The sequence below is a fragment of the Nannobrachium achirus genome, assembly GCF_963921795.1.
Source record: "Nannobrachium achirus genome assembly, chromosome: 8".
NCBI lineage: Eukaryota > Metazoa > Chordata > Actinopteri > Myctophiformes > Myctophidae > Nannobrachium > Nannobrachium achirus.
This window is the reverse complement of record NC_137817.1, coordinates 52,734,270-52,761,010: the sequence shown is the minus strand read 5'-3', so window position 1 is coordinate 52,761,010 and position 26,741 is coordinate 52,734,270. Positions and strand designations below refer to the sequence as shown.

The 26,741-nt window shown below is 45.5% G+C and overlaps 1 protein-coding gene across 1 annotated transcript in view; it reads left to right on the top strand.

The window, feature by feature from the left end:
• The window catches only part of gab2 (GRB2-associated binding protein 2), a gene marked incomplete at both ends in the record, with an annotated part of 124,363 nt that overhangs the window by 91,996 nt on the left and 5,626 nt on the right, over positions 1-26,741 (top strand). Inside the window, 7 exons of the mRNA XM_080731252.1 lie at positions 12,852-13,128; positions 18,293-18,482; positions 20,175-20,320; positions 21,488-21,813; positions 24,442-24,539; positions 25,414-25,699; positions 26,310-26,400. Of these exons, the coding sequence (XP_080587378.1) occupies positions 12,852-13,128; positions 18,293-18,482; positions 20,175-20,320; positions 21,488-21,813; positions 24,442-24,539; positions 25,414-25,699; positions 26,310-26,400 (1,414 nt within the window). The remainder of the gene's footprint in view (positions 1-12,851; positions 13,129-18,292; positions 18,483-20,174; positions 20,321-21,487; positions 21,814-24,441; positions 24,540-25,413; positions 25,700-26,309; positions 26,401-26,741) is intronic.

The window sequence follows — 26,741 nt, the reverse complement described above, 5'->3', positions numbered from 1 at the left end:
CCAGTGGGCTGTACATGAGTTATATTTCATCGTTGTCGGGTGGAAACCTTATATGTCCAAAACCGTTTGTTTTGTATTTATCATTTTAAAAATGATTTAAACTAGTGAAAACAGCCAATCTACAAGCACACAACGTGCTTGTAGATTGGCTGTATGATTGGCCTTGTATGATGAAGCAGGGCTTAGCTTTGCGAAAAAATGTATACATTTGAAACTTGGAGATACGAGGTTTCTGCTCGACAGTGACGATTTACTTTGTTGGCCGCCCAGTCCCCAAAATGGAACGAAGGCCAACATTTTATTTTAATTTTTTTTCTAATGGCCGGCCTGGACAGGCCAGGAATGAACCGGCTGTTCGGGAGTTGTCCCGCTTTTCCCAATGGCCAGCACGTCCCTGACATCCACGTAGGTAGCTAGGTGCGGGACGTTCTCTTGATCGATGCCTGTGTGTTGGTTCCAGGGGACCAGTTGTCCGGATTTAAAATGAAGCAAACACGGAACTCAAAGTTCCCATGATTGGCCGCTAGTTGCACTGTTCAGGTACCAAAAGCAACATGTTCTCCATAGGATTCCATTATTTTCCCGCAAACCTTTACATTTGATAAATACTTTATGGTTCCTGTCGCTACTTTAAAGCCTTGTTTCAATCACCATGATATGCGCTTTGTGAAAATATGGTCCAGTTTATGTTATAATTGACTTTAAAGCAGGGTAGGAGGGGCTTGTGATCATAGGCTTTTGACGATTCTTCATCGTGTTCTTTATTTTCGGCAAGCTCAAGACAATGTCCCAAGTATCCCTGCGGTTACACGTGACCATTGGCAGCCAATAGCATTCCTTGGGTACCATTAAAACAATGATGGCGACACCCATACAAGGGCAAAAAAAGCTTAATTTTCACAGCATAGAAACCAATGGGTTCCCACCGTCCATATTTTTTACAGTCTATGGTTGGTTCCCACAGTACAAGCTTTTTGGTCCGGTGTTCTCTGTGTCTGGGGCAGTGGCCGGGTGGTCTCATTCTACTGACTGCTAGACCTGCTTCATACTGCATTCACGCATGTTGTTATTCGATGGCATAATGTCTGTGGCAACGCTAGTAGTAGTCCATGGGCCATACAAGATGTCGGTATCGGAAAGGTGGCAAAGCTTATCATGCATTTTTGAAAAGCTCTATATCTGTAGATTATATTCTGAGACACAGCTAAATTGGTGTTATCAGCCGCTAGAGTTGGTGTCCCATTAACTTTACATAACAGGGGAAAAAAAGCAAAAGATTAATCCGCTTTAAGTAACATATGAGGGGTCAAACTAGGGGTTTTTCATGATTCTGAATCCATTGTATTGCAAACATCTGTTTTGCATAAAAAAACATTCATTGGGCTAAAACGGACCCCACAAAAGTGTGAAAAGTGATGACTCATCACTTTTCATCACTAAACCATAGTCTTGTGGGGACGTTTTTTAGCCCAATGAATGTTTTTTGTGCAAAACAGATGCTTGCAATGGATTCAGAATCATGAAAAACCCCTAGTTTGACCTCTCATATGCTACTTAAAGCAGATTATTTTTTTGCTTTTTTTTCCTGTAATGTAAAGGTAATGGGACACCAACTCTAGCGGCTGATAACACCAATTTAGCTGTGTCTCAGAAAGGGTTATCATACCAAAATATAATCTACAGATATAGAGCTTTTCAAAAATGCATGATAATGCCATGGGTCTCTGGAAGCATCTTTGTCAGAAAACTATTGGAGGCAGACCGTCAAGGTGATGTTTTCACATGTTTGTATGAATGAAAGATTTTTGCATTTTTGGTTATGTCTGAGCACCCGGCTTATAAGAGCACACAGCCTCTTATGTGTTTCATCAACCATTAGTTGATAGCTCTACCATCTTCCAGCCCAGAACGCTATTTAGGATAAAAAGAAACATACTGTGTAAAACATGGACATGGAAAGATGGACAAAATCCACTCAAAACTAAAATGTATGAGCTAATTGGCAGATGAATATTCAAAACTCAGAAATACAGTATAGCTACAAATGGACAGAGATGGCATGTGATGGACGGACTGCACTCAAAGCTCATCTGCTGTGCTCTTTTATGTTGATGTGCCACTGAAAACGTGGCGATGCAGCCAAGCCAGATTTGGACCGCGGTAGCCCCAGCCAGTTGAATATCACTGTGCTACCAGCGTCACACGAAAGCCAAAGTAGCAGAACTACTACTTTTTGTTGTGTTGTGTAAACACAGGGAAAAGTTACATACTATGCCTTTACCAACTGCAGAAGGGTAAAAAGAAAGTGTCTGGCTGCTTAAGGCTGATGTTATAGTGAACCATGATGTAAGCCGCACAGCTGCAGCTAATAAAATTAATAAGGGGTGTGTTGGATCTAATTGTTTACATGTGCGTTGATAATACCGTCGACTACTGTCTATGCTTGCACATTGTTGGCTCTGGACACACCCAAATCTAGAGGCTCATTCAGTCTAGTGTTCATTTAGTAGACTAAAACTATGACAAAAGATGTCCATCGATTACCCTTTTCCACCGACCAAAACTCAATAAAAACTCAATAAAAACTAATGTACAGATACCCTGTATACAAACTTATACTGTATGTTGGGTCTGTTTACTGTTGAGTGAGAAAACAATGTTAACATTTAGCTAAACATCTGGGGACCCCCCAAAATAATTTGGGGACCCACAGGTTGAGAACCACTGACCTATGGCATCTCCACTTGCCAGATCATGTCAATCAGGCTCAGAGAGCCCCCACAAGCCCTCCTTTTAAATGCAGACGTCCTGCTCGTCCATGTGGTCTTCAGGGACAAGGGGGGGGGGGAAGGGAGGGGTTGCCTTTCAAAGAGCCAGTGTGGTCGCGTCGGGCCACAACAAACATCTGTCCATTCCCAGCCCAGCAGTCAATGGAGGCACAGAGCCAGGGGCGTCACAAGGGGGTGGGGGGAAGTGGGACCTGAGTTATTAGGGCCCAAGGTGGAGGAGCCTTAATTATTTAACTATTGAAAAATAGCAGATATACAGATCTGCTGTTTTTGAAAAGTCATGAAAATGTGTGCAAATCTTTGAATATACAGTATGTATTTTTTAAGAGAACATCTGTAACTCAAATGTTGGGGGGGGTCCTTCGAACTAATTAATGTTTTGAGATGGGGCCTTTTTCAAAAAACCTTCTTCTTCTTGCACAAAATGTTCATGATTTTTCTAAAATAGCAGATGTGCAAGCTCACAGCGCGGCACTCAGTGCCGCGCTGTGAGCTTGTATATCTGCTATTTTTCAATAGTTAAAGCACAAAATAATGCGTAATAGTGAGTCCCCAGTCTAAATGGGTTCAACCCCCTCCCTCCTATGAAGAACATTCATGGGGGGCCCGCAGTGAATCCTTGTACCCAGGGCCCAGAATCAGGTGCATGTGACACCCCTGCACAGGGCTGTAGTTGATTTGCAAGGCAGACCAATTGAACCGTCTCTGACCAGCTGGCTGATCTTTTTAAGTGCAATCTCTTATGAAAACCATTAAGGATATTGCTTTTTTTCTCCCCTTCTCTCTCCGTAGTCAAGGGAGGGGGGTAGAAATTAAAAGCAGATGTATATAGTGTAGTGTAGGATGCATATCTTAAGGAGATTAGTTATTGCAGTCTTTATCACCCCCAAAAAATCTCCAGACTTGGGCGGGGCGACTTCATATTAATATCGCGACTATTTTAAACTTTCGTCTCGATTCCCATTGATGAATGATTCACTGCTATGTACGAAATGTGATTATGGATTATTCCATTAACCTACGTCAGCAATATGCAACCAGTCGTCGGTTCTATATATAGTTTTCGTCATATTTCCGGTTACATGTCTTAAGGAGATTGTTATTTCAGTCTTTATCACTCCCAAAAAATCTGGAGACTCTTGCTCTCTCTCTCTCGGGGTGACTTATATCTTCTATAAACTCTTTTTACTCGTGATTAATATCACGCTTATTTCAAATCTTTTGCCTCATGAGGCAAAAGATTTGATACGATTGTCAAAAAAAGTGATCTACAAGCTCACAACACGGCACGACTCGCAATGCAACACGTTTTGACCTTATACTAGATCATCTGTGTTCACTAGTTTTGTACGCCACCATTGTACAACGAAGTATAACACAGGGTTAAGTGAAGTGCTTAGTCTCACAAATCGATTTAGTCTTTTGGATTTGAATTGTATTCCCGTCGATTCATTGATACATACGAAATGTGATTTTGGATTATTCCATTAACCTACTTGAGCGAGATTCAGCCGGTCATCAGCTCTAAACATCGTTTTCGTCATATTTCCGGTTAACTGCCGGGCACTGCTATAATAGCAGTTGACACAGATCAAACCAGAGCATATCGTCGTTGTCGGGTGGAAACCTCGTATCTCCAAGTTTCAAATGTGTACGTTCTTTCGCAAAGTAAAGCCCTGCTTCATCACACAAGGCCGTCGCACAAAAGTAGTGAAAACAGCAGATCTACAAGCACACAACGCCTCGCCGTGCGAGGCCTTGTGTGCTTGTAGATCGTCTGTTTAAATCATTTTTTCATCAACGGTCTTGGACATACAAGTTTTTCCACCCGACAACGACGATATGTTGACATATTAGTTTTGTTCTTTTGATGAGAGCGACCCCGGCTTTGTCTCGCCATGTCTCCATCAGAAGGAAGGGCATCTCGGCAGACGGCAGCAGAGATCACACTGGTTTGTTTTGCTATTTTTAACGTCGCGTTGTAGATTATATTATCATATGTCCTTGTCTAACTTTGGCCGCGGCCAGGGGAGGAAATGGGTTCCGTCTACAAAGACATCCCTTGTCCTTCGGTGGGGCCAGCAGCCCCGTCTAATTTTGGCCTCCTGAGATCCTGAGATGCGCAGCCGGCCTCTATTAGATTATGGCCACATAGCAGATGAGACAGTAGGTGATGTATTATAGATCATAATTGGAAAATTGCGCCTGAACTCAGCCGCTCTTTGACCCAGAATAGCCATGTGTCGTTTCTTTTTAGGCAAAACCCCCCCTCTCTCTCCCGAAACAAGGGAGGCCCTCCTCTTTTTTTAACCCGTTTAGGCCTAGAATTATTTAATGATTTAACTATTGAAAAATAGCAGATATACAAGCTCACAGCGCGGCACCGAGTGCCGCGCTGCGAGCTTGTAGATCTGCTATTTTTTGATAAATCATGATTTGTTTTGAAGTCTTTTAATATATCTATTTAATTAAAAGCGAACATTTGTAACTCAAATATTTGCTTCTGGGTGGTCCCTGGAACAACATATTTTGAGATGGGGGTCCGCGGCCAAATACCTGTAATTTTGGGGGTCCTTGACATGAAAAGGTTTGAGAACAGCTGATTTAGAGGAAGGTTTTAGAAGTCGGGTCAAAGATCGGGTCAAAGATATTCAAAGACTTGCACACATTTTCAAGATCTTTTTTTTTTTTTTAAGATTTGTTTTTTGGGCTTTTATGCCTTTATTGGATAGTACAGTAGACTGACAGGAAAGGTTGGGAGAGATGGGGAGAGACATGTGGCAAAGGTCGTCCGGATCGGGAATCGAACTGGTGACGCCGCCAGGCATCAATGCCTATATGGTATGCACTTAGACCAGTAGGCCACTGGGCGCCCCCATTTTCAAGATCTTTCAAAAATAGCAGATCTACAAGTTTGCAGCGCGGCACTCGGTGCCGGTCTTTGAGAGTTAAAGCATTGTTGTTAATAATGAGACATTTGTTTCGACGCTTAAAAAGGCTGAGGAATGCTGAGGTTGAAAGAAAAAAGAGCAGACTATTCATCTCTGGTGGTGACTGAGACGAATTGAAAGGAAAAGGGCTGAGCTTAGATGTAGAGAGGATGAGACTTCGCTTCACTTAGTTCTGTCACTTATTCGCTTGCTGTCGGGGCTTGTTATTTCAAAAAGTAAACGCCGACGTTATTTGCTACTCCTCCTTGACCGCTATGCTCGGTAATGTGGAGCAGTAAACGTGATGCTTTTTCTCTCCTTCGTAACGGGAAAGGGGGGGGGGGGATGTACACCTTGAGGAATAAACGCTCAAGGCTCACCAGCTGCCTTCATTTCGGGGGTGCCTGGAATGGAATGCGTTTCAGCCTGAGTTTGTTTTGGTGTTTTCAGCACCATCTGGTGGACACATTTGGGGACAGATTGACACGCATACTGTACTGTACATACAGTATAAGATCAGTGGTTCTCAGAGTGGGGGGCTGGGCAGTCCAGGCACCCTCTAGGTTCCTTGAGAGCGGTTCCAATCCAGGACTGTAAAGCCTCTATCATAGTCCAAGGTGAAGAGCTATCACCTCACCGCGGTGTAGTTTTCTAGCTATCACCTAAACATGTATAACAAAGCCTAGGTGATAGCCAGAAAACTACACCGAGGTGAGGTGATAGCTCTTCACCTTGGACTTTGATAGAGGCTTTACTCTGAGAGTGTACAGACGGAACGAAATATTCGGTTTCATCCGTACACTCTCAGAGTTATGGGTGGGCGTTTTGAGAACCACTGACATGGATTGATAGACAGCCAGCCAGCCAGCCAGACAGACAGACAGACAGACAGACAGACACACCCAACGGCTGATTGGCTCTCATAATCTTACCCCCAAAACACCTTGCTCTTTGACTTTAGGTTTTAAGAGGTTTCAGTGTGAAGTATTACTTTCTACTTACATTTGTTTAGTATTTGTTGTGTCGTTGTTTTTACATGGATTGGATTATACCAGGACTGGTAGCTGGACTCTTCCTCATGGACTCACTTGTGGATTATACTACCACAAATGGGTCCTGACCCACAGGTTGGGAAACGGTGATTGATCGATGACGGGCGACATCATCAGTGTCAGTGATGAGCCATGAAGGCAGTTCCATCAGCAGAGCAGAACATGATCATATTTCATCATCATCATCATCATCATCATCATCTCTCTCCTGCTCTGTCTGACAGTGTTGGGTGCATGATGGCACACGTGCATGCACGCACGCATGCGCACGCACGCACACACACACACACAGACACAGGGATGGACGGATTGACGGACGAATTGACGGACGGACGGACAGTCATTTGTATTACTTAACTGCTCTCAATTGCGTGCTGATGCCATGCACCCGAAATGTGGATACATGCGACAGCAAACGCACAAATAAAACAATATAAATCAAGCCTAAATGTAACATTTTAAAAGCCATAATAATGGCTAATAATGTCAAATTAAAACGATGTCTTGTGAGTGAGGACCAGGAAAATGTTCCCTCACGATATTATATCTACCTCTCAAACTCTACTGCACACGCACAGAGCACACGCAAGCACGCACGCGCGCACGCGCACACACACACACACACACACACACACACACACACACACACACACACACACACACACACACACACACACACACACACACACACACACACACACACACACACACACACACACACATTTCTGAACGGTTGTACATGTGGTGTTTGATGTGCTATTTATGGCGTGTTGTTGTCCTATCCTTTGATAACCACTGGCGTGGATTGTACATCATTCGTGTCCCAGCCAGGTTGGTGTTGTGTCGTGTCGTGTTGTTATTTCCATCGCTACTTTTCCCTCTCTCACGGTGGGGGAGGGAAGGCATGCAGCACAGCTCTCTCTCTCTCTCTCTCTCTCTCTCTCTCTCTCTCTCTCTCTCTCTCTCTCTCTCTCTCTCTCTCTCTCTCTCTCTCTCTCTCTCTCTCTCCACACAACAGATCAATATATCTACCCATGTTTAGTGGGCCCTTGGCTTCGTCCCTCAGCCTCGCCACAGGAAAAGCTTTTATACACGCCAGGCACGTGCACACATAGACATCGAACGGGGGCTTGAGCCCCTGCCCTTTTATCCATCTGTTAAAAAGTGCCCTCTCCAGACCATGAATGCAAGCGGTGAAAATAGCCGACCTCCAAGCTCACAACGTGTCGCAGCGCAACGCGTTGTGAGCTTGGAGGTCTGCTATTTTCAATATTTTCACCAAAAGGCCCCTTTAGATATTTCAACCCCTACGAGCTCACAATGCGGTCGCATGGCGTTTCAAATGGCTGAAATGTATATAGGGCTGAATATAAGGCTCAATTAGCAATTCATTACTGTTTGATTGATTGATTGATTGATTGATTGATTGAATACTTTATTAGCAGTTCGCATAGGATAGCACAGTACAGTTCAGATACAACGTCAACTTAAAGGATTTAAACCCAAGAAAGCACAACGGCTTGTTTACATTGGGGTCCTTTTGTAGTAATGTATTATTTAAAGCAAATACTCCAGTACTTCTTGACCTCAAGTACACATTTGATAGAGGAACTTTTAGCTTGTTGTGATGGAGTAATATTTGACCAGGAATATCTATACTTTGATTCAAGTAATGTGGGGTTGAGTACTTTGTCCACCTCTTCCAGCTCAGAGACAGCAATAGCCCAAAGGGACAATAATGTAATTGAGAAGGGGGTGTTTGGGGTGATGGGGGTGATGGGGGTGGGGGTCCCTGTCCTTGTGGCAGTGGTCCGGGAATTAGACACACACACACACACACACACACACACACACACACACACACACACACACACACACACACACACACACACACACACAGTCCCCTTCCCCTCGGGCAGGGATGTGACCTCATTCAGGCAACAGCACTTTTCAGCAGCCAGCCAGTCACACACACACACAAACACGTGGTGGTCAGTGGTGGTCATACTGGCACACAACGTGTATTCACACTACCTTGTGGGCTTGTGACCTGTTTTGTTTAGTCAATGGTTTTATTTCCCAAGATGCTTTTAAAAAGAAAGTCCAGGAAGATGCAGGGAACATATGGGGCGGCAGTGGCTCAGGGGTAGAGAAACCGTCATTAGAACACAGAGGGTTCCCGAAGGGTTCCCAGTTCAATCCCAGGCTCCTCCAGAGTCGAAGAGTCCTTGAGCAAGACTCTGAACCCCTAGTTGCTCCCGGTGAGCAGGTTGGTGCCTTGCATGGTTTCCACCGCCATCGGTGTATGAATGTATGGGTGAATGTAATGGACAAACTCTGTAAGGTGCCTTGGATAAAGGCACTATATAAATGCACCATTTACCATATGAACATAACAGCAGCAGCAGCAGCAGCAGCAGGTGTGACGCACAGGCACAGTCCTCTGAAAGGGACAGTAGTATACAGGGAACATAACAGAGAACATGACAGAAAATATGACGGCAACAGCAGTAGGTGTACAAACTGACTGACGCACAGTCCTCTGAAAGGGACGGCAGGAGGTTGGGAATTGGAGGCTGGATCAAATGAAAAGCAGCACCCCAGCAGCGACCCACCCGGTCATCATGAGGGGTGTCTGGGTTGCAACCTGGCGTTTGCCAACGGGTCTGAGCTGCGTGTATCTATTCTGCATCTACCGGTAGCTTAAGGCAAGACCCAAATTCAGAGTGAACATTTTTAACTCAAATATTTGCTTCTGGGGGTCCCTGGAACAAAATATTATGAGATGAGGGTCCGCGACCAAATACATATAATTTTGGAGGTCCTTGACATGACAAAGTTTGAACTAAATCCTAACAGTTTTCTGAAAAAAAAAAAATATATATATATATATATATAATCTTGCTATATCAGTGGTTCTCAAACTTTGTCATGATGATATGTATGTGGCCAGGGACACCCAGTAGCAAAGATTGAGTTAAAAATGTTCTATTCTGCATCTAGCTTAGAGCCTCAGATCCATTGGCAAACGCCAGGTCGCGTCTGGGATCCCAGCAACCCACCCGGTCATCATGAGGGGTGTCTGGGTTTGTTCATGACTGCTGTTGAACTAATCGCTGCCTCCAGCGCGGAACGCAGGAGGTATTGGGACTGATGATTCATATTATTAACACATACACTATGTACAGAAACTATATTTGCACTAGTAACAATCGGTCGGGGGACCGTTAAGGGGCCAATTCACAACCGGGCACCATAACTATAACAATAACGATAACTGTAATTATGCCCATTGTTCTTTGTTATAGCAGCGGTGTCTGTAGACCCTGCAATTAACTTGAGTTAGGAAAGAAATGTTTTAATTATATCTATTGTTATGTTTGTATGTATTTGTGTGAGCGCACTGAGCGGTCCGGACAATGCAAACACAGAGATATACGGTATATCGCCTCTGTCGGGTGGAAACCTCCTATATGTCCAAAACTCGTACTTTTCTGGATTCTAATTCAAAAGCAATAAAAAGTATCTACAAGCTTGTGGATCTGCTACTTTTTTTTTTTAAAGATTTGTTTTTTGGCTTTTATGCTTTTATTGGATAGTACAGTAGACTGACAGGAAATGGGGGGAGAGAAGGGGAGAGACATGCGGCAAAGGTCGTCCGGATCGGGAATCGAACCGGCAACGCCGCCAGGCATCAATGCCTATATGGTATGCGCTTAGACCAGTAGGCCACCGGGCGCCCCTGGATCTGCTACTTTTGATACTTTTGTGTGATGCCGTAGTATGATTAACTCATTGACTGCCAAGGCCCGAGTTTCCCGAGTTATTACAGTAGTCCCAGGCTGCCACAGCCCGAGTTTCCCGAGTTGGAAGCCATTTTGAAACATTTTTTTTTATAAGAAAAAATCTAAAAATGCCTAAAATGTATTAGGCATGATCGCAATCGCGAAATTGCATGGTTAGCCCCATAACAAACACATCTTTCAAAATGGCAAAAATGGCTGTTTTGTCTGACTTTGAAGGCTTCTATCTCATGAATGCCTGAACGGATTTCCAAGCGGATTCTTTTGTTTGAAAGCTGTTAAAAAGTACTACACATATGGTGCATATATGGTGCAGGGGCGTGCACGATCCGTGCACAAAAAATGTATCCGTGCACTAGAAATTTAGGAAGGTGGCAGTGTTTGTTTTGTCTGACTTTGAAGGCTTCTATCTCATGAATGCCTGAACGGATTTCCAAGCGGATGTTTTTGTTTGAAAGCTGTTAAAAAGTACTACACATATGATGCATATATGGTGCATGGGCATGCACGATCCGTGCACTAAAAAATTATCCGTGCACTAGAAATCTAGGAACGTGGCATCCTGGTACTTGGCGGCCATCTTGAAAAGGGCATTCAATGAGTTAAGTAGGGCGTTAATTGGCTAATGTGTGGCTATTGTCCTCAGATTCCAGCTACAGATCACCACCGATAGGTTAGGGTGGGTGTGGAGTTAACAATCCATTGTTCACAGCCCTTACCTGACTGCCAGTTGTGTGATAAACTTCGAGAGCCTTTTACTCAGATTCGGCAATTGCCCTTTTTCCCTCTGTATGAAAAATGCAGGAAAACCCATGTGCTCAAAAATCCAGTGATGTTTTTGTGGGCCACCTCCCCTTGGACAGATTCCTGCTCCTCTTGTGTATTGATTAATCCTAGAGGGCGGTGCGCTAGCAGCCACTGAACGCTATAACACCTACGGATAGGAGGCTTTAAGAGGATCCCATGGATCTGCTCGCCCTTTGACTCCCATCGATCCCCATAACGTTTAGAACATCGCTACTGGGGCTTATAGGTTTACTTGAAGGAGCAAAAAAAAAAAAAAAAAGGAGCATTTTGAAGCATGTAACAGGTCCCATCGATGTTTTCTCTCCATCAGAATCACACAAAGAGAATTATTTCATTGCCCTGCCAGTGCCTGTAGACACAAGCTTTATGCAAGTCGAGACATTCTGCTTCTGCACTTTTTTATTATTCTTTTTTTTGTTATTTTCCCATTTCTCCAAATATTGTACTTTTACTCTACTACATTTACTTGAAAACATAAGTTACTAGTTACTTTGTAGATTGATTATTATTTCAAAGCATACATTACCTACTTCAAGCCTAAATACGTTCCGGCCATTTGAAAATAGCCGCTCTACTTATCGGCTATTTGCTAAAGATTTTCATACATTTGAAAACTTGAAATGGGACATTCTGCATAACAAGTAGACTACTTTTACTTTTGGTACTTTAGGCGGGTGAAGCCACACCAAAGTACCAATCCGCCATTTCTCTTTAGGTTTCACACTCCAGGCAGGGTTCCCACGGTCATGAAATTCCTGGAAATATTTTGAAATTAGAAAAATATTTTTCCAGTACTGGAAAAGTTTTGGAATTTATCAAGGGTCCTGGAAGGTCCTGGAAAAAATATCTATGCATTGTCTTTGGTTATTGATTTTGTTAATACCTCTGAAATGACAAATTAAACATGGGCCAAATTGTCAAATATTAGAGGCAATTGTGAAAATAGCCGATCTACATGTTCACAACGCCTCGCAATGCGAGGCGTTGTGAGCATGTAGATCTGCTATTTTCACAATAGAACCGTGTTATACAAAATTCCCCAAATCTTAGTGCTCGTCAGGTTGCCGGGTCCCCACATGATTATTTCGGGAGTCATGGCCTGAAAAGGTTGAGAACCACTGGCATACACTACCTGTCTTTGGGCATTGCACATAGGAGTAAGCGACCTGTTATTGAGCTGAATTATTGTTATATAGTCCTGGAAATTGGGTTAAATATTCTGGAAAAGTTTTGGAAATTAATTGGTAAAAATGTGTGGGAACCCCTGGGTATCACACTCCAGGGCAAGCACTGTGGTTGCTGTGGCAACGGCAGACACCTCCACCCTGTGCTCAGTCTGGCACCAAAACAGGATTTGACGAACACTCAGCGTGGCGTTATGCGTCATCTGATGAGCGCTCATCATTGGCATTAAAAGAGTTAATCACTGAAAGACCTCTTTAACGTCCCTCTCTTTCTGTCCCCATGCAGACGGACGCTCGTCCCACTTGCCCCGCTCCCTCCTGGGCTCCTCGGAGGTCACGGTGTCGTCCTCGTCCTCCGGGGCGCCGCTGACGGGCGGCGAGCGCGTCGCCACCCGGCCCTCGGCGCCCATCCACTCCAGCCAGCCCGTCCTGTTCACCTTCGACGTGCCCGCCGCCGCCACCACCCAGCGCCACTCCACGCACCACGGCTCGCTGTCCAACAGCGCCCCGCAGGACTACCTGCTGCTGCACCAGTGCATGAGCCGCAAGACCGAGAGCTCACGGTAAGACCCTGCAAGCCAAATGACGTCATGATGACGTTATGATGACGTCCTCCGGTGACTCTGGTGACGTTCAGAACTAGGCCCGATCACAGCCCATTATGGGGATGATCTTGACGTCATTACCAGGACGTCATATGGGACTATAGCAGTGTTTCTCAAATGGGGGTACGTGTACCCCTAGGGTACTGCAGGGGGTACTAAAGATAATGCCCCCCAAAAAGAAAAATAGAAGTATAAATCATGATACTATTATTAATAGTTAAATAATTAACTACATGTGAATTAGAAGTAGAAACAACATTTACTGTTATGTTTAATGATGACACTTGTTGTGAGCCTGAGAGTTGCCAACCCAAATGACATGAAACGAGACAACTTGGATGTGTTTGAATGTTGTTTGAATGTAAGTTGTTGACCTGAAAACTGGAAAGGAGGGTTATCATATACCGCTAGGTGTTGTGTGCTTGTAGATCGGCTATTTTCACTAGTTTCATCATGTTTAAAATGATAAATACAAAACGAGCGGTTTTGGACATACAAGGTTTCCGCCCGACAACGATGATATCATTAAATTGTGATATCAAAAATAAAAGCAAAGGCATGGACCCCCATCCCCCCAGCAAATCCAACACTGAGGGTCACGACCAACACCCCCAGACCCCCCCAATCCCCCCACTCACCCCCAGGGCCATCCTATGTCAGTTTCCTGGCCATCCCATAATGCGGGTCAACATACAGGCCCCCGTGGCACTTCCTGGAAGTGGAAGCCCCCCCTCAAGGGAGAGTGGGGGGGGGGGTTAGGACCACCGTTTCCGAGGGAAGCGTTTTAGCCTGGTTTATACTTCACCGCACGACGGTGCCGCACACCGTCTGTTGTATTGCTCGGTGTGGTCCTCAGACATTTCTGTCTTGTTGTCAAGGACCTATAGCCCTATAATAAACTATTTGATTAATTGATTGAATACTTTATCAGACTGAGGTAGTGGCAATTTTAGGATTTTGAATACCTTTTTAATAAGCAAGCTAACTGGTCAAACATTGGCCAAATTGTCAAATAATATTAGAAAGAGACAAAAAATTGTGAAAGTAAACAATCTACAATTGTAAGGCGTTCTGAGCTTTGGAACTGAGTCAAACAAAATTCTCTCCTACAATTCCAAGGGCTTGTCAGGGTGGGTGGTTCCCCACTAGTTCAAATATGAATATTTTGGGGGGTCCCCAGTTCAAATACCATTATGATTAATTTTGGGGGGTCTGAAAAGGTTGGGAACCACTGATCTAGCCGATAGCGCCTCCTACAGTCACAGTGTATGTATACTGTACAAACAGCCAACAGTTCACTACAGTAGGTGAGAAGAAAATGGAACAGCGGGGTGTTTACGGAACAGCAGTTTGTCATTAACATTCTGCACAGCTTCTGTTCTCATGTCTTCACACCCAGTTCCATAACCATACACACCACACTGCTGTTGCTTAATGGCTATGTCATTCATTGCATGCACACAGCACACATGATCAATGATTGAACCTACAGCCATCAACCTGCACAGCTCCAGACACATGTACCATCGTCCCACAATCGTCACAGCTTATTTCATACTGGTGGATTTATTATGCAACTCTTGCAAGTGTAACGTACGGGCTTCGAACCCGGGTCCATTTGTACACTCTCTGAGTTACATACCCATAAGGGTCCATTTGGTTCCTAACTATCTTTTAGCTGGGGATCCCCTGGAACTCCTTCATGGACCCCTGGGGGTCCCCGGACCTCACTGTGAGAACCAATGCCCTATCTAGCTGCTCCTGATGAGCAGTTTGGTGCCTTGCACGGTGAATGTGATGCAGCGCTATATAAAATGCAACGTTTATTTTATTATTCAGCTAAAACATGTTGGCAAATCTTTTCAAATGGAGGGTACATGGGAACGTTTGAGAATGATTCCTGTACAGATCTGATCTGACCATTTCTTTTTTTAAAGATTTGTTTTTTTGGGCTTTTATGCCTGTATTGATAGGACAGTAGACTGACAGGAAATGGGGAAGAGATGGGGAGTGACACGCGGCAAAGGTTGCCCGGATCGGGAATCGAACCGGCGAGGCGGCCAGGCATCCATGCCTATGTGGCAATGCCTAAGTGGTATGCGCCTGGACCAGTAGGCCAGCGGGTGCCCCTGAACTGACCATTTTCAGTTCAGTTCAGTTTATTTTCAGTTCTTTGGACATTATACAAATATGAATTGAAAAATAGAAAAGTATATATATATATATATATATATATATATATATATATAGAGAGAGAGAGAGAGAGAGAGAGAGAGAGAGAGAGAGAGAGAGAGAGAGTATATATGTATATACACATATTTCTTCTGTTCACAGTATTCTATTCACACATAATCTTTGAAAAAAAATAGTAGGAATAGTAGATAGTAGGAAAAAAATATATATGCATAAAGAGATTATCTGTACATAATCTTTGAAATAAATAGAAGATAGTAGGAAAAGAATATATATGCATAAAGAGATTATCTGTACATACATGTCACATATTCACAACAGTCATAGATTCATGTCCAAGTCCCTGAAAAACCATTAACATTACATTACCACGGGAGTGTCAGGTGACAAGAAGGGAACGGGGTGAGAGGGGAATGCCATTCAAACTATACTGTGTGAGTGTGTGTGTGTGTGTGTGTGTGTGTGTGTGCGTGCGTGCGTGCGTGCGTGCGTGCGTGCGTGCGTGCGTGCGTGCGTGCGTGCGTGCGTGCGTGCGTGCGTGCGTGCGTGCGTGCGGGTTAATGATTGTAAAAGGGGTCCCTGCGAAACCATGGTGACGGCAGAGCAGAAAGATGAGCTCAGTTATTGATTAATGCTTATATTCTCATCCAGAGCGTCTCTCCCTGCCGTATGGTCTCTAACGGCTCAGTGGTGTCACTTCAGAAAATGCTATGGTATGGCAACATGACTGGTGTCTTGCGCACGTGCAAGACACCAGTCATGTTGCCATACCTTAGCAACAGGCATGATACATTCATTTTAAGAAGTACATTTCATTTTTCCCCCGTTTCTATGGTTTCTTGGGCTGGATGATATGGTAGCCTTCAAGTGCAGCTAAACTTGGCATGTTAGTAAAAAATGTGATATAGAACCAGGATTAAAATTCAGAGTGAAGAGTGAAAAGTAAAAGTGGTTATATGTCTTAAAACACACAATAACGTGGACAATGCTGTCAAACAAGTCTACAAAACTGTGAAATTGCAGCACAATTTTACACACTATATAGTTGGAGTCGCTGCTGCTTCGTCTCTCTCTCTCAGCTGAGAAAAAAATAACAGAAACGAGTAATGATTTGTTGCTGTCTTCATAAAGACACATCCCATCTTTGTCCGCTAGTAGCCCAAGCTTAGCAGAGAGGGAGAGAGAGGGAGAGAGGGAGAGAGAGAGAGAGGGAGAGAGGGAGAGAGAGGGAGAAGGAGGGAGGGACTTTGCTCGGGCCTTGCTGGCCAGAAATGTCCAGTCGCTACACTTGGCACATGAAGGTCAAGTCCTACAAAGCAGCTAGAATAAATGAGCCATGTCCCAAGGGTGCCTGTAACCCCCGGCCCGGGAAACTGTGGGAAAGTAATATAGTGCTGGCCCTGTCAACGGTGCCATGCCATCTTCTCTCTCTCTCTCTCTCTCTCTCTCTCTCTCTCTCTCTCTCTCTCTCTCTCTCTCTCTCTCTCTCTCTCTCTCTCTCTCACCCTCTGCGCAGAGGAAGCGTGTTAACTTGTCAGCATGTTTAATCACAACAAGGCCGGCAGTAACCTGGGTTATGCTTTTTATATAAAGGTGCTCTATAGTGTTGTGTCGTGTGGGATGTTGGACCCAAACGTTAGTGCTGTTGTTGTAAACAGCATAAAGTATCATCTGGCAGCCTGACTGGAAGTGCGGCAATGACCTCTAGTGGTCAGCCAGTGAAAAGGCACTGTAAGTGATTTCCTTTTGTTAAAGTAGGTATTATGGCCTAGAATTATTTAAAGCTTTAACTATTGAAAAATAGCAGTAAACAAGCTCACAGCGCAAGCTCACAGTGAGCTTGTAGATCTGCTATATATATATCTTTGAATGTTTATATTTTTAAAGCGAACATTGGTAACTCAAATATTTGCTTTAGGGTGGTTCCTGGAACAACATATTTTGAGATGGGGGTCCGCAGCCAAATACATGTGATTTTGGGGGTCCTTGACATGAAAAAGTTTGAGAACCACTGATTTAGAAGAAGGATTTAGAAGACATTTATAGAACCGGGCCAAAAATAGAGAGTTGCACAAATGTTGACAATTTTTCAAAAGAAAATAGCAGATCTACAAGCTTGCAGCGCGCTGTGAGCTTGTATATCTGCTATATTTTAATAGTTAAAGCATAAAATAATGGTTAAAGTGGTTCAAATCTAAAGTGACACAGATTTGCGTTCAGTAAAGTAAGTATTAAATAGCTCTATATACTGGTCGTTCTCTCTCCAGCTATTTTAAATAGCTGAAAATACATCTTGGGGTCAGGATACCAGTTTCACCCACACAGGAGACAGATCTCACACAGGATAGGAGGACATACAAGTAGAATTGGAAGTGATTCAATAAATAAATGAGCAGACAACATTTAAATTGGATCGCTCCACTTGATAGATGGATATTCTCTCCTGACTGGAGGAAATTGGTGTCCCACCCGAAATGTATTTTCCATTTAATAAAGAGCTGGTAAGACATATGGTAAGATATGTTTGTGAATACACCCTCTAATCTATAGCAGCGAACGATTACTATCAGAATACAGTAAAGGTATGGCAAGTGATTTCATTCAATTCAAATAATAACAAATTGGGTCTATGGTCTGATAGTACTAGTTACTATAGAGTGTTTGGTCCATATTTGGACTTCAGCCTTATCCCCTTTGAGGAGAAAAAAAAAAACAGTTTCAGTTGCTCCACCAAAACTGTTGGGTGACAGGTTTTCCTCCAATCAGGATAGAGTGGGGCCTTCCTCCAATCATGGTCGAGTGGGGACGGACGGGCCTTGGTGCATCACTTGATCATGATTGGAGGAGGCTTGTAGATCAGCTATTTCCGCTATTTTGACAGGCACTGATTCTCAGTCTAATAAAAACATTTTTTTTTTGTGTTCTCCAGGAGTGCCAGCTTCTCCCAGGCCACGCGCAGCAACCTGTTCATGAGCAGCGAGGCGGCGGTGCAGAAGCTCTCCCACGGCTTCTCCCACTGCCTGAACGGCATGGGAGGCCAGCTGCACGGCTTCTACAGCCTGCCCAAGCCCTCCAAGCACCACCAGCACCACCTGCCCATGCGCTCTGACTCGCCACAGGTAAATACACCACCTGCCCATGCGCTCTGACTCGCCACAGGTAAATACACCACCTGCCCATGCGCTCTGACTCGCCACAGGTAAATACACCACCTCCCCATGCGCTCTGACTCGCCACAGGTAAATACACCACCTGCCCATGCGCTCTGACTCGCCACAGGTAAATACACCACCTCTCCCATTCGCTCTGACTCGCCACAGGTAAATACACCACCTCTCCCATTCGCTCTGACTCGCCACAGGTAAATACACCACCTCTTCCATGCGCTCTGACTCACCACAGGTAAATACACCACCTCTTCCATGCGCTCTGACTCACCACAGGTAAATACACCACCTCCCCCATGCGCTCTGACTCGCCACAGGTAAATACACCACCTCCCCCATGCGCTCTGACTCGCCACAGGTAAATGCACCACCTCCCCCATGCGCTCTGACTCACCACAGGTAAATACACCACCTCCCCCATGCGCTCTGACTCGCCGCAGGTAAATACACCACCTGCCCATGCGCTCTGACTCGCCACAGGTAAATACACCACCTGCCCATGCGCTCTGACTCGCCACAGGTAAATACACCACCTGCCCCATGCGCTCTTACTCGCCACAGGTAAATACACCACCTCTCCCATTCGCTCTGACTCGCCACATGTAAATACACCACCTCCCCCATGCGCTCTGACTCGCCACAGGTAAATACACCACCTCCCCCATGCGCTCTGACTCGCCACAGGTAAATGCACCACCTCCCCCATGCGCTCTGACTCACCACAGGTAAATACACCACCTCCCCCATGCGCTCTGACTCGCCGCATGTAAATACACCACCTGCCCATGCGCTCTGACTCGCCACAGGTAAATACACCACCTGCCCATGCGCTCTGACTCGCCACAGGTAAATACACCACCTGCCCATGCGCTATGACTCGCCACAGTTAAATACACCACCTGCCCATGCGCTCTGACTCGCCAGTTAAATACACCACCTCCCCATGCGCTCTGACTCGCCCCAGGTATGCTGCAACTACACTTATCCCTGTACCGCTTCTTGTCAACCTTTTCTTTCCATTGATGCTGGCGATGGATTGACCACCATGTGACTGTGGCTACTGTGCAGACATATCTTGGTCACTTGGTTCTCATGTTTTCATTTTGTAGATTTTTGGGGGTTTTAGGTTTTTTCAGTCACGGTTAGAGATGTTCTTCTCCATGCGAAAGTAAACAATCTGGTCTACATCCGGGTTGAAGTGAATTTCCACAGCATGGACGCGATCGTGGCTTCCGGGGCTCTTCAAAATAAAGCGCAGTGAATGGGCACACTATGTTTGGTTGATTACAAAAAATAATGGCACAAAAATGTTAAGTATTGCTTTAGATGTTACTTAGACTGATGCTAGATGTATTGCTTGCCTGGTGTCCTATACTTGCAAATGTACGGAAAATGTTATTTAGATGTTGCATGTTACCTGTCCTAGACTGATGCTAGGTTCATTGTTTACCTGATATCCTATACTTTTTTAGGCCTACGTACAGAGATGGGCGGAAAAAAAATGAAAAGTATTTTTATACAAATTAAAAATACTTTGTGAAATACTTAACAGGATACTATCACCAGGATAGTATCCTAGAGATAAGAGGTTTCTGCCCGACATCAACGTGTTTTCTTAAACGTCTATGTGTGTGTGACCTGTAGGAGGCGTGCTACGTGCTGCCGCGCGGCTACAGCTCGGAGGGACCGGCGGGCGGAGGCCTGGGCGACCTGGGAGACCTGGAGAACGAGGAGGTGTACACCTTCAAGACGCCCTGCAACACGCTGGCACAGCACGCTGGCACAGAGCGGTATGTACTGTAACACCCTGGCACATCACTCTGGCACAAAACGGTACGGTTATTAGTATTATTATGACATGCTACTATTACAGTATGACATACTGCAACATACTGGCATAGAAAGGTACGCGCCAAGAGAGCCGTCAACATGAATCTGTCCTATATAGCGCCACCATCAGGCCCATTTTTTCAAACACATTTTTGGACACTGCTCCTACAGATTTTGCCCTAAAATCAAGCAAATCGGTACACAGTATGTCTACACTCATCTCATCAACATGGATCTGTCCCATATAGCGCCACCATCAGGCCCATTTTTTCAAACACATTTTTGGACACTGCTCCTACAGATTTTGCCCTAAAATCACGCAAATCGGTACACAGTATGTCTACACTCATGCCATCAACATTGATCTGTCCCATATAGCGCCACCATCAGGCCGACTTTTTCAAACACATTTTTGGACACTGCCCCTACAGATTTTGCCCTAAAATTACGCAAATCGGTACACAGTATGTCTACACTCATGTCATCAACATGGATCTGTCCCATATATTTTTTCAAACACATTTTTTGGACACTGCTCCTACACATTTTGCCCTAAAATCACGCTGCGACCTGATGGTCGCTTATCTCCCGATTAGGGAGTCTTACTGGTTAATTGTACCAGCAGAGCGCGCAAGTACTGCGGTATGATGATAAACTTTATTTCAGACACAACGGTCCATAAAAACATGCATACAAAAACAGACAAACATTACAGAGATATACAGTTCCAGACTGTTTACACTGTTTCCAGCACAATGTAAACCTTGTATCACTCTGTGTGATCTCTGTCAAGGCCATAATTAATTCGTTCTTTGATAAATCTACACATAAATCTAAACATAAAATTCCTCAGTACAGCATGAAAGGTTGGTACATGACTAGTCACAAACATTTCACTTGCACTGGTCCATCTTGGGAGTTTCAGAAATATTCTAAAAGCATCATTATATGCTACATATGCCATATGATATCAAGCACCGAAAATAGCCGACCTCTAAGCTCACAACACGTCGCAGCGTGACACGTTGTGAGCTTGGAGTTCTGCTATTTGTGATATTTCCAACAAAAGGCCCTTTTAAAAATGTCAGCCCCTGCCTCTCTAACATTCTCTGCACGTCCCTGCACAGCATGACGGAGCGGCCAACAGACAACTACGACCTCCCCACGCCACCCGGCTCCTTCTACCAGATCCCCCGCTCCTTCGACAAGAACCACAACGCCCTGCCCGCCTCCGACAGCACCACCACCTCCACCGGAGGCCCGCCTCCCCGGCCCCCCAAGCCCAGCCAGGGCCAGGGGGAGCAGGGGGGCCCGTGGGGCCCGGGGAGCCCCCAGTCGGCCGGCAGCCACAACGGAGAGGTGAACACCACCACCGCTAACAACACCACCACCACGTCGGTGATCCCTCGCCGGAACACGCTGCCCGCCGTGGAGAACATCAGGCTGCACAGAGGTACGTACAGGACGTGCAGGGGTGTGCTGTGGATTTTACAGAGGGTGCGTTAATATCTAGGTCTGTATGATGATACTAATACTTGATAGTTAGGAGTCGAGAGGTCTTTAGTAGGCCTCAGTACTATTGTTTTGGTAAAGCCTATCTTGTTATGGTACAGATCGTTCCAGAGGCCTTGAAGCCACAGTATAACTCTAGAGTCTGACCATTCTTCTTGGCAGAATCAATCAAAACACCGCACTGATGCACCACACCGCCAAACCCCATCTTCTGAGTAGAGTCATTCAGTGCGTGCACTCAGCACACCCGGTGCGCGGTGCACTCGATTTCCGAACGATACCGCACTGAATAAACGAACGACAACATGGCACACCAGCGTGTTGAGAGCGCATTTCCGAACGCACCCATAATAACACATGGTGACGTCACCAACTGCAAGTGCTACCTGATATAAATAACAAGGCACAAGTTGGCGCCTCGGCAGAGGTTGCCCACTCACATACATAGAGACGGCACCGATCGCAGTACTTGCGCGCTCTGCTGGTGCACAAGTAGACCATGTATGGCCACGAGTGCACAAGGAGCAAGTTGGCACCTCGACAGAGTGCAGTCTAGTTACTCGCGCCAGCAGAGCTTGCAAGTACTGCGTTTGGCTGCGTACTGTATGTACGTAGGTAGGTAGGAAGTGGAGGTCTTCACGGGTCCAATTTCAACTACCCGAACCCAAAAGGACCCGGGGGAAATGGACCCGGACCCATATGGCCCCGTCTATCATTTGGAATTTGAGAACCGTTACCCGAGCAGCCCCGAGACATGATGGATCCGATCCGAACGGCCCCGCCTGTTATTAGAAAAATTAGATCCGATACCCGAGCAGAACGAGAGATCCGAGACCCGAACCTGTGGCCCCGAAATGAAAGAATGCCAACGTTATTATATTAGAGTTGTATGAGACGTCTTTCTTACCTAACGTCGTCATGGTTGCAGCTGGATCAGCGCTGAGGCGCTGTGCCTCTCATCAAAAAATGATCTTTTCCCAGACCAGTAAGTCAATGACAGTTTGTAAATACAAATAAATCCATGTTTTTATTCCTTCTTCTTTGGCTAGCCAATGCTAATGCTATCGTTTTCTGTCGCATGTGTTGTTCATTATAATCTTTCTGCTTTGAGTGTCCATTTTGCTCTGCATGACAACACGCAATGACAACTCCATTGTAAACCATTAACCAAAACGTTACGTTAATATCAACAATCTTTGATAATAATAACAATCCAACTGATACAGTGTTGTTGTGACTGAGTGAGTTCTAAACTTCACAACCAATGCATCAGATTACATGCTGCATCTTTAGTGCCATCGTGTGGCGTTATCTATTTGGTGCAGTTGTTTCATTCAATCTCGGCCTGACTCTGCTCCACTCGGGTAACAGGAACCGGCGACTTCACTATCAGATACCCGGGAACCGGGGCATACGGCCCCGGCCCCGGCCCGCCCCGCGGTAAATGCTCGGAAATGGCCTTGTTACCCGGCTCGGGGCGGGTCGGATCGCGGGTAATTTCGGATCTCGGGCAGGTCCGAAGACCTCTAGTAGGAAGGTAGCTGTGTGTGTTTAAGCCCATAGCCCAATCAGGGACCAGCATTTCTGGCAAAGTCATCATTAACAGCCAATGAGGGATCAGCATTCCTGGTGATGCCAGTGGTGAGCGCACCTCATGTCACTCTGCTGGCACACAAGTATACATGGCCTACTTGTGCGCAAGACGCAATTTGGCACCTCGACAGAGTGCATTTCTAGTTCAAGCTGTGACACTGAGCGTTGATCGACAGGTTTGCAGCGGAAACTGCAAATATCTCTCTCTCTCCGTCTCTCTCTCTCTCTCTCTGTGTCTGTCTGCTCTTTCTCTCCCTCTCTCCCTCTCTCCTTCTCTCCCTCTCTCCCTCTCTCCCTCTCTCTCTCTCTACTGATGTGAGGTCCATCAGTGCAGCACACAGGGACAAAGAGAGGGCTCAGTGTGTTGTTGCTGCCTGCCCGCCTCGATCGCCCCGCTAATGAAATTCAAGCCACGCGGACCTCGCTTCCAGAATGCCTCGTTCCCAGCCGATACGCAGTGAGGGAAAGAGGAAAGGAGGGAGAGAGAGAGAGAGAGAGAGAGAGAGAGAGAGAGAGAGAGAGAGAGAGAGAGATAAAGCTCCTCTCACACAATGCAGGGTCTCTTCTCTGTAGCAGTGGTGTAGCTGGGATAGACAGAGGTCACTTCCTGTCCCATGGACGGGCACGGAGCCTACAGAGGACGGGGTTAGTAAGTTAGTAAGACCGGTTCGTGCGGCGTTGCCTGTTGTCGGTGGCTGCCGGTCCTCTGCCGGTCCGTGTGGCGTTGCCTGCCGCGGCTGTTGTCGGTAGTTACTGCTGCCGGAGAATGCACTTGCTCCTTCTGCCTGATTGGCCACGAAGGCAAAACTCTATGAGATTTTAAGGATGATACAACATTAATGTTGAACTAGAAATATGCAATTCTGAATACAAAATAAATCACTTACTGCACTTTGAGACGTTCTTCCTTTTTTGTATTGACGGCTATATTGATTGATTGACTGATTGAATTGTGTCCCATGTGTTTTGCATCCAGGCTCGTCCTTTGAGACCAACAGCCACCACCGTCCCATCTATTTCAACAACGCAGGGCAGTCTGTGGAGTCTGTCAACGATGGCTTCAGCTCCTACCTGGTCAGTAGCAGCACTGTTCATTTCATTTTAACAGCAGGTCTTGATTTAGTTGAATAACATTTCAGTTTTAATCATATTTTGAATTCAGTCGACTAAATATGTAGTTGATTTTGTCGACAAAAAATACATAAAATTTGACAGGTATTGAAGAACTTATAGGCTACTTGTAATGTTATTATCTGGATCTTGTGTCCATGTCTATGTTAGGGCATTCACCAAATATTCGAATATTTGAATATCAAAGTCACTATTCGACGTTGTTCACCAAAGTCGAATATTCGCTTTTTTATTTTTTTATTGTTTTCTCTTTAAAAAATATATAGTTTATAAAGCTTGGCTAGATAGGAAGTCATAAGAATGAGTTGTCAATGCCCCTGGTGGATTTTTGTTAATGCTCTATACCAGGGGTTCTCAAACCTTTTTAGGCCGTGACCCCCAAAATAAACATATTTGAACTGGAGACCCACCCTGACAAGCACTTGGAATTGTAGGCATTACATTTAATGTGACTCGGTTCCGCAGATACATTTTGTGAAAATAGCAGATCTACATGCTCACAACGCCTCGCAACGCGAGGCGTTGTGAGCATGTAGATCTGCTATTTTCACAATGTTCGCCTCTTACTTACATAATATTTGACAGTTTGGCCAGTCCTGTCGAATATTCGACTATTCGAATACTTTGAGGTCGAATAATTCGAATACTAAAAATCACTATTCGTGAATGCCCTAGTCTTTGTCCATGTTCTTTTTTATGTGTGTTCACTTCTTGTGTTTTTAGGGTTTTTTATCATCTCCTGTACCATGAATTGCCCAGTTTGGGACATAATAAACTTGACCTTGACCCTGCTCTTGTCTCCCCTCCCCTCCCACAGAGGACCAAGGCCCCTCTGACGCGGTCGGACAGCGGCAACTCGGAGGACAACTACGTGCCCATGAACCCCGGCTCGTCTCCGCTCAACAGCGCCGCCCTGCAGGCCGACAGCCCCAAGAACCTGTACATCCCCATGTCGCCCGGGCCGCACCACTTCGACTTCCCGGGCTTCTCGGCCACGCTGCCGGCCCGCAAGGGCAGCACGGCCTCCATGTGCCACCGGCCCGCCCGCCTCAGCGACGTCACCCCGCCGCCCATCAACCGCAACCTCAAACCCAACAGGAAGTGTGAGTAATGCTCTCTGTATGGGCCCGGGGGCGGGGCATGTCGCGATTTTGACCCATTAAGACCTGAGGCAGATTCAACACCCCTCTGCAAATCTGGTTTATTGGATAAATTCACAAACTGTCAACTGAATCGATAGCTGAATGAAATAAAGAAGTCATACAAAAACAATGTAAATAGCTCAACAAAAGTAATATTTGTAGTGTATATATCTATTTTTTATTTTTATTCAATGCTAAATGCCACTTTCAATGCAACTTTCACTTTCAAAAGATCTGTAATCTGGCCTGACTAGAAGTTTGTTGACTGGTTGACTGTGATTAGAGCAGTTAGAAACATGGCTAAGTCTAAGGAATAGTCAGGAAAGTTCAGAGATCTACAAGCATAGAGCGGCACGCCAAACTTGTATATCGGCTATAGCCAAAGTGTTAAATAATTAACAATAGTGTGTGTGTGTGTGTGTGTGTGTGTGTGTGTGTGTGTGTGTGTGCGTGTGCGTGTGCGCGTGCGTGCGTGCGTGCGTGCGTACGTGTGTGTGTCTCAGAGAGAGGACAATGCCTACTGTAGTATTGTATTGACACTGCAGTGTGTTGTGTGTTTTTTCCCCCACAGCAAAGCCAACACCTCTGGACTTGAGGAACAACGGCATCATTGACGAGCTGCCGTTCAAGAGCCCTGTCACCATGTCCTGGACCAGACCCATGTGAGTCCCCCTAGTGGTCCCTCTGTGTACTGTAGCTCATAGGACTAGACCCATGTGAGTCCCCCTAGTGGTCCCTCAGTGTACTGTAGCTCATAGGACCAGACCCATGTGAGTCCCCCTAGTGGTCCCTCTGTGTACTGTAGCTCATAGGACTAGACCCATGTGAGTCCCCCTAGTGGTCCCTCAGTGTACTTTAGCTCATAGGACTAGACCCATGTGAGTCCCCCTAGTGGTCCCTCTGTGTACTGTAGCTCATAGGACCAGACCCATGTGAGTCCCCCTAGTGGTCCCTCTGTGTACTGTAGCTCATAGGACCAGACCCATGTGAGTCCCCCTAGTGG